Source organism: Cebidichthys violaceus, unplaced genomic scaffold (genome assembly GCF_023349555.1).
Source record: "Cebidichthys violaceus isolate CVI_PGR_0920_01 unplaced genomic scaffold, fCebVio1.0.p SCAF_16, whole genome shotgun sequence".
NCBI classification, from domain to species: Eukaryota; Metazoa; Chordata; class Actinopteri; order Perciformes; family Stichaeidae; genus Cebidichthys; species Cebidichthys violaceus.
The window spans coordinates 6,675,019-6,683,134 of NW_027176329.1; the positions used below are offsets into that span (position 1 = coordinate 6,675,019).

The 8,116-nt window shown below is 41.4% G+C and overlaps 2 protein-coding genes across 2 annotated transcripts in view; both read right to left on the reverse strand.

Moving 5' to 3' along the window:
* The window catches only part of pef1 (penta-EF-hand domain containing 1), a 4,932-nt gene extending 4,426 nt beyond the window's left edge, over window positions 1–506 (reverse strand). Inside the window, exon 1 of the mRNA XM_068710959.1 lies at window positions 418–506. Within this exon, the coding sequence (XP_068567060.1) occupies window positions 418–438 (21 nt within the window). The 5' untranslated portion in view covers window positions 439–506. The remainder of the gene's footprint in view (window positions 1–417) is intronic.
* Window positions 507–1,138: 632 nt separating this feature from the next.
* Window positions 1,139–6,846, reverse strand: gjb9b (gap junction protein beta 9b). The gene is made up of 3 exons (XM_068710958.1): window positions 6,736–6,846; window positions 2,880–3,367; window positions 1,139–2,393 (listed from the first exon to the last, which is right to left on the reverse strand). The coding sequence occupies exons 2-3, from the start codon at window positions 3,267–3,269 to the stop codon at window positions 1,968–1,970; spliced, it is 816 nt and encodes a 271-aa protein (XP_068567059.1). The 5' UTR covers window positions 3,270–3,367; window positions 6,736–6,846; the 3' UTR covers window positions 1,139–1,967.
* Between the last annotated feature and the right edge of the window lie 1,270 nt (window positions 6,847–8,116).

Consider the following 8,116-nt stretch of genomic DNA (forward strand, 5'->3'; position numbering starts at 1 on the left):
TAAAGTAATGTTTCAAGCTGGAGCCATATGGCTTGGAAAACTACGAGGAAATGCATTAACAAGCAAGATTCCTTTGGTGATAAAACGGGAATATTAAAACAGCTAACGCTCACTTACATATTGTTTAACTATAACCCCAGCAATGTCAGCGCAATCGTAATGTATACAACGTTCACAATACACACTGCAACATAAGCTAATGGACGTTATCATCACGTAGCAGCACCATTTACATTGTTTACTAACTGTTACAGCAAACGGATGAATAGCTAACGTTAACGGCACTTGTGTTTTTCGTGTCCTAAAACATTAGTTACGTTACATCAAGGTAATGAAACAGATATTACATTTATTTAACAATGTAAACATGTTGTGCTAATGAACATAAACAAAACACAAAATGCAGTATTTCGATACCTGGCCGTAGTGGAAACTCATTTCTGACAGACTTCAACAAGGCAGCCGTGAAAGGCGGATACAGATACTGAACCGTCCGGCTCGCGGTAGGCAGCTATTGGTGCATTTCCGGGTCTGTCACCGCCGCACCCGCGTCTCCTGCTCCTGATTGGACGTCAGCGTGGAAAAGTGATGACGACGGAAACAGACTGAATCACGATGCCCATCACGCTCATGAATAGAAGCAAATACTTACTGATTTAGTCACTCACTGTGTCATTCTGTTATATATGCTGGGTTTGCTGCGAGTCAGATATGACTTCATATTATTTTAGGGATTTATTTTAATCTCATTTTGATCTTTGAGTACTACAATATATTGTAATTTGCAATGTTCTGCTCTGATTTGGGACCCATCTTCAATGCTTAACTTTTTTTCTTTTTTTAACCAAACGGGCCCTTTCCCGTACCGTATCAGACATAAACCCTTAATTTAAAGCTCTAAATTACATTTACACATACAACAAATTGAACCGCTGTATTTATATATACAGCTATGTATGTTGACCTACACAATCATTATGTGTTTATCCTTACATGCATCTGTGTTCATCTTTGCTGTCCTTTCTTTAAGCTGTATTTCTATGCTTCTGTAGTTTTTGGATGTGTAAGTACGTTGGGATTCATGTATGATAATTCTGCAAAGTAAAAAAAAAAAGAACAAAGGACACATACAAATAACTATTTTAAAAGTGAAGTAACTTTATATATCACAACAATAAATACAAGCATTATCTGGAGTCTTCTTTCACTTTCAAAGAGTAATTTTGTGGGTATAAAAACATCTTTTCTAGAATTGTTCAACGTGTTCATGCCTGTATCATACCTTCATTAATAAACAATTTGGATTTAATAGCATGAGAACACAACATGCCAACAGGACTCAAAGTACCTCTTCAGCAATAAAGAGCATTTTCTTCATATTGCATGTCTGAGAACAAAAAACCCTTCAAGTGATTTCTGCCGATTACTAAAGGAAGTGCCGTCTGTGCTTCATCTTGTTTTATACATTAGGGGGCAGTGTGTATTCTCAAGGAAAGGGTTGCTCTAAAAAGTGCATTTACATCACCTGGGGTCTTACAATATTTCATAGTTTTATTTACACAGAGTACAAATGTAGCTGATATAAAAGCCTAAACAAACTGCTCTCTCTCTCTCTCTCTCTCTCTCTCTCTCTCTCTCTCTCTCTCTCTCTCTCTCTCTCTCTCTCTCTCTCTCTCTCTCTCTCTCTCTCTCTCACACACACACACACACACACACACACACACACACACACACACACACAACCCAAGTTCCATAAACCATTCAAAACCCTTTAACTTCTTCTGTAATCTATTCCTGCAGACATGATAATATGTACAAAACGCTGCCACAGAAATCCCTGATTTGATGGATATCTCTTTGGTGTTGAGCAGCAGTTTCTCATGGAGTCTGATGAATGTATTTGCTTGCAGTGGTCCCTTCAATACTTTGCGCAGTTTTTCAACATGGCCACTGCCATATTGTATACATCATTTTTTCTTAGATGGCTTCTCCGCCTTGGCGTTACTGAGATTTTGGTTGGAGACCGTAGGATCCATTCTGATTGATGTTCTGGACTTGAACTCTGACCTGGGTTTAGCCAGCGGCGTCATCTCGTGATTCTCGGCGAACAGCATCCTGTCTCTCTCGGTCTTCTTCTTGAAGAGTTTCTGGATGCGTTTGCAGATGAGGTAAACCATCTCACAGATGCACATTAAGATGCAGAGGGCAGAGGAGACCACCATGAAGATGGTGAAGATCTTCTTCTCAGTGGGCCGTGATATGTAGCAGTCCACTGTGTTGGGGCACGGCTCCAGGGAGCACTTGGACAGGCGGGGCATGTCGTAGCCTTCGTAGACGTGGTACAGGAGGTAGAGGAAGCCCGCATCAAAGCCGGCCTTGAAAATCAGACTCACCTATGAAAAGATTCATGAGGGTTAAACCGGGAGACACACTTTTCTGGAAGTTTACAATAAACAAGGCAAAAGTCCATTTGCCTGTGCAAAAGTCCATTTGCCTTTTTCAAGTCGCTACTGGTCTGAGGTTAATAATAACAGGAGGAAGACAATTGATTATTATGCAGGATCTATAATAAAAAGATAAAACATTTTAACCACTGCAAGCTTATAACTCATACAGCTTCAGTCCATGCTTCTGATTGGGCCAAGAGAAGACAAGCTGTCAAAAAAAAAGTTCTACGGGCGATCAGGACAAAACAAATCATCTATAATTATGAAAATGTCTTCTACTGCCTTTTGTACAGAGCCATGACAATTATTTCTGATATTTCCACACTGATTATCTCCGGTCAGAGACAACGCACTGCAGTGTCTGTACTTTTTGTTACGTGTAACATCTCCAGCAAGACTCCAAGAATAAACGTTTGTCTCCTCTGTTCTCACCAGGTACGTCCACCACAGCCCCCCACGTTTCTTCCCGGGGTTGGCGTACATATGGGCGCCCTTGTGCGAGGCGGTGTACTTCATGTCCTTCTGCTCGCGATACTTGACGTGCCCCACCACCATCAGCGACGGGCAGGTGACGAAGATGAGCTGCAGGGCCCACAGGCGGATGTGGGAGATGGGGAAGATGTGGTCGTAGCACACGTTGTTGCAGCCCGGCTGGGCCGTGTTACAGACAAAGTCCTTGTTCTCGTCGCCCCACACCCGCTGGGCCGCCACCACGAACACCATCACCCGGAAGACGAAGACCATGGAGAGCCACACGCGGCCAAACACCGTGGAGTACTTGTTGACCCCACTGATGAGGCTCTCCAAAGCAGACCAGTTCATGACTGCTGCCTTAGAGGTGGATGAGGGGACGGAGGAGGCTAAGAGCTCCTCAGGAGACCAGGTGGGATTGGTGGGATGAGGTTCTTGATGATCTAAACCTGAGTTAATTTAAGGAAGAAGGACAAAGTAGATAAAACAAAAAAAGGTAAGCACTCAAAAGTGAAAAACTCTCTTTACAATAAGTAGATAGAGAGCATATCACATTCCTCTTCTCATATATTTCTTTTCATTTTATAAAGCAAGGATTGCAGCAAGGTTTAAAAGGATGCTCCTGTGTTTTGATATTGCACCTTCCTAAAGTTGGAGGACTTAAACACGACAATCGATGCCGCAGCTGACATATCCTGACTCAAATTTGGTGAAGTCTGGAAAAATCCTGGATCCTACATTTCCCATAACGCAACCAGTCAGTGTATCATTATTACACCCTCACTGCTTGGTAAACGGCCAAATGTAAACTCCACACTAGTCGTGTTTCTATTCAATCGTCAAGCATTTTTAAAGAGAACTTTAGAAGTTAAAAAAACAAACAAATTAAAACAAATTAAAGAAATGTATTCATCAAAGGCGTTTCCATAATCCATTCATCACAATACATTTTTTTCAACAAAGACAAGCAAGTGTAGGAACTTTTTTTTGCAACTGAGGGAGTTTTTATGCAATTATGCCATTCTCTGCCCGCTTATCTAATGCTTCACTAGAAAATGGAAACACGGTTAATGTCAGTTTATAATGCATACTTTCTATTATAGATCTGTATTACAAATCCAAGCTGACATAACTCTATGGCATCATCAGGGTTAACAAGGCTACTCCTTAAATATGTGTTTATCTATATTAGTAATACTATATAATAGCAACACCACAAAAATCTATTCAAACTTTTATATGGTGTCATATAAAAGTTCACAATCACAAACAAAAAAGCAATTTTGAAGTGGTGATCAGTTGTGAGGCAACAAAACAACCAGGAAACAAACATATTCCCAGTTATACCGGATCTATATTTACACAGAGCTGCCTTTTAAGCACTGTCTCATTATACATCAGTGGGTGAGTCATCATCGGAGCCTCCCTTTGCTGAAAAGACAAACCAATACTCTCAACTTGATTAGTCAGCTATTTGAACATTGAGGCTGATCAGGCCGCCAAAGCTATCTCTGTAACCCCAAGTGCCCGTTGCAGTCTTGGTTCTTCAAAGGACTGTTAAGGGATAGTGTTTCATTGGAGAATGTTAAGCATGCCTTGATCGTACCACGGGACCCGCGCTCTGAGACAGAAAGGGAATTTTAGTTAAAATATCACCATGTGGATTTAATGGTCTGATCGTGTGCAGACTTTAAAGAGGAGCTGTTATCAACTGCACAGCCAGTTCTGTGTTTCTTTGTGTATGTGTGTGTTTGAATGCTTTCAGATTGCTTTGGTTGCACCTGTATCCTCCACTCATTTGTCTCTCTCTGGGGTTTGGTGGTGTGTAAATGAAGTGGTGTTTGCATATAGGTGTGTGCATGCATGTGCAGAATGAGGGTTTAAAGTTACCGTGAGCAACTTTTAATTCTGGTGCTTCTATATGACCTACACATGCAAACGAGACCATCAGCGAGAAGATAGGCTATTGAGTCATTCTTAATGCTTGTCATTGGTACCACCAGGTCTCCTACTGGAGACCCAGGCCATATTGCTAGGCCCGCTGGAGGGAAGAAAGGCATGGGAGAACCAAAGCCAGGACTGAACGGGGCAGAATATCAGACCCTGCTGCAGTAAAATAAGAAGTTTTCTAACAGGAATCTGGTGCTTGCAAACACTACTTTTGTCTACAAGGACCGCAAAATCAACACAAAATAAAAGTTCCTTGTAGTAGCTTTAAAAATATGACTAAAGGGTGTAAACATCTTTGAATTACATATTTGACTGTAAACACGAGGAAGGTCTGCTACGCCTCATAAGGGATACGATTTCTTTGGGATTTTATTTTCAGCAACAACAAAAAAAATGCTTCTCTCACACAATGACAAAAGTTGGATAACAGCCTCCCTGTCCACTGTTCCATTTCAATTCTGTCTCGTCAAATCCATAGTATTTGAATTCAGAAACACTTTCCTTCTGCATTTTTGGCATCACTGTAGACATATAGCTGTCAAATCAGTTGCTATTTCCTCTCTTATCCAGAAGTCCTGACTATTAAATTACACAGCATGAAACGACTTGACTCAATGAATGCCTTCACAGTCTCAACATAACTGACATACTGAAAGCCAGATACGGTCTGTCACTGCTGATGTGCCCTCTCCTTCTAAGTGGAGAATACAACATGTGATCTGTCAGTGCGAGTTCTCTCCCAATCTCATGCAAAATACACACTCAAGCATACACAAACTCTGAGGTGACATTCAGCCCCGGATGGTAAAATGAAAAAAGAAAACCTCACAGACAACAGTATATCTTGTCTCAGGGCGATGGCAAAGCTGGACCACAATTTGTTTTCCTATTTGCTCTAGATTGCAATGTTGCCTTCGGTACCGACAGCAGCCAGCCTCGTCTATCTCTTTGCCGTGTGTTTGTCTTTCTCCTTTGCCGTGACAGACGAGACGTATCATGCTTTCTCAACTGAGAAATAACCTCGGGCTCTGTGATGCATTTGATTCCAATATTCCTTCCCAGTGCGATGCAAATACAGCTCTAGTGCCTTCATTAAGAGTCTAACGCAGTGTACAAGAGTTGTGCTTCTCATGAGAAAATTACCTTAAACATGCTCAGCGTCACAGAAACAGGTGCAGTGTTATAGGCTGGGGTGGTAAGAAAATACCCCGTTACAATTTACACTTAAATTGTCTTCATCCTCAGTGCAGATCTCCATGTCTACAGCTTTGTCTAGCCCACCTTGACTGACACAGTGATAGATCCGAAACTGTTACTTGCTCTACAGGTTGAGCTAGTTGCTTTTCCATCCAAGTCTACATTGTCTGTATGAGTCAACGCTCCGAGCTAACAAGGTGGGGTTGAAGTTCTCTTGCGAGCTTTTCTTCTTCCTCTTTCTCTTCTTCCCAGCTCTGCTTTTCTTTCTTTTCCTGTCATTTGCACGTCTCGCCTTTATACCTTCATCCTGACCTTGTTCATTTTTCAAGGTAATGCGTATCAGCCGGAGGAGTAAAGCACAAGCGATACGTGTGTAGTTTTATTCGCTGTGCTTCCAGTTATCTGTCTTTACAAATCTCCCTCTTTTGTGCGCACCAGGCTGCGCTTTTTTTTTCCTTTTTTTTCTTTTGACATACAAGATCTTCACTCGTATATAATAGAAAAGGAACAGAATGAACAATAGCCTTGCCCTTTTAGTGTCCCTGTTTCTTACACTATCTTTTGTCCACTTGAGTTCTTTCTATACATCAGATATCAAACTGAAATGTATCTGCATCACATGTATTTTCCTTAACTAACACTTCTTATAAATAAAGACAGAGCACCTTACCTTAGACACAGGGGAAACAGTGCAGTGTAACAGAGGAGCTCGCTGCCCGTGACCTTGTGTCGATGCTAACTGACACGCTCTCACCTGGATATTTTGAAGGGAGTCGGCTTTGAAGTGTAAACCTGCTGGAAGTGTCATGAATGGGAGGGATGGAGGGGGTGGGTGGAGCATCGCACACGGACACTTACAAACACTTACACACTGGCGGTTTTAAACTAGATTTGTTTTGCAAGAGCATACCTGTGGGGGGGGGGGGGGGGGAGTTCAGGGAAACAGAGAAGGGAACTAGGTAATGTCAGAGAAAGGAAAGAGAAACAGTGTCGGGCACTACTTCTTAGCCTTCTCAAAATGAAAGTCTGATAAATATCAAAACAGTAGTTTGGAATAAAAAGTGAAAGAAAACACAGGGGGAATTACTTTTTAAAAGAAAACGTAGAATGGGCCCGCTGATGATCATATTCTATTCAGATCCCAAAGTCCTGCATCACATTTATTTCTTCTCAGCGCTTACACACACATACACACACACACACACACACACACACACACACACACACACACACACACACACACACACACAGTGTGTAATCAAAATGAACACAGGGCGGCTAATCCCGGTAGGAAATAGATAATAGATGTGTCTTCATTGAAAACTATCCCACACATTCCACAGGAGGGAGGGACATTCAGACCTGTTGTGTTGTTTTTTTTAATTGTTTGTTTTTTTTTGGTGATATGCTGACAAACCCATTTGTGGAATGCCTATGCCATGAATGCAACACATACAATAAAATGAAGCAAAGAGGCAAACCACAGGTGTGCATTTGCACTTTAGAACATGAATATGTGGAAATATGAACACAGAACAATGTAAACAATTCTTAGGTTTACAATGTTATTACTATGTGAACGAAAGAAACTAAACACAAGGGACAAAAGAGAAAAGGGAATTGTTCAGTTAGGGTGTGCCACAGTCATCTCAGACAATCTCACTTCCTAACAAGCCACGAAACATGTTTTCTCATTTGGTTCCTCTTGTTTCATTACACCAGTCAGATAGTACCATGCTCAAAATAGTAAAGGCTGCACAAGGCTGGATTATACACTCAATGTTATGCGATTTTGCACTGAAAGGAAGCAGACAGGAGAAATATCAAACAGAGAGAAAGATGAATAACAAAGACTATGTTATGCCCTTCGTTGGCCTCTAGAGAATGCTGACGCTCCATCGTTTTATTGCTTTTTTTTTTTCTGTCACACTGAGGGAGGAAGAGAGAGAGGAAAAATGTTAAGCAGACAGAGAAGCAGAGGATCTCATCTCCCCTATTAAAACTAAGCAGCCACATCATCTGTGATAAAGAAAGGCAGCATCCAAGTAAAG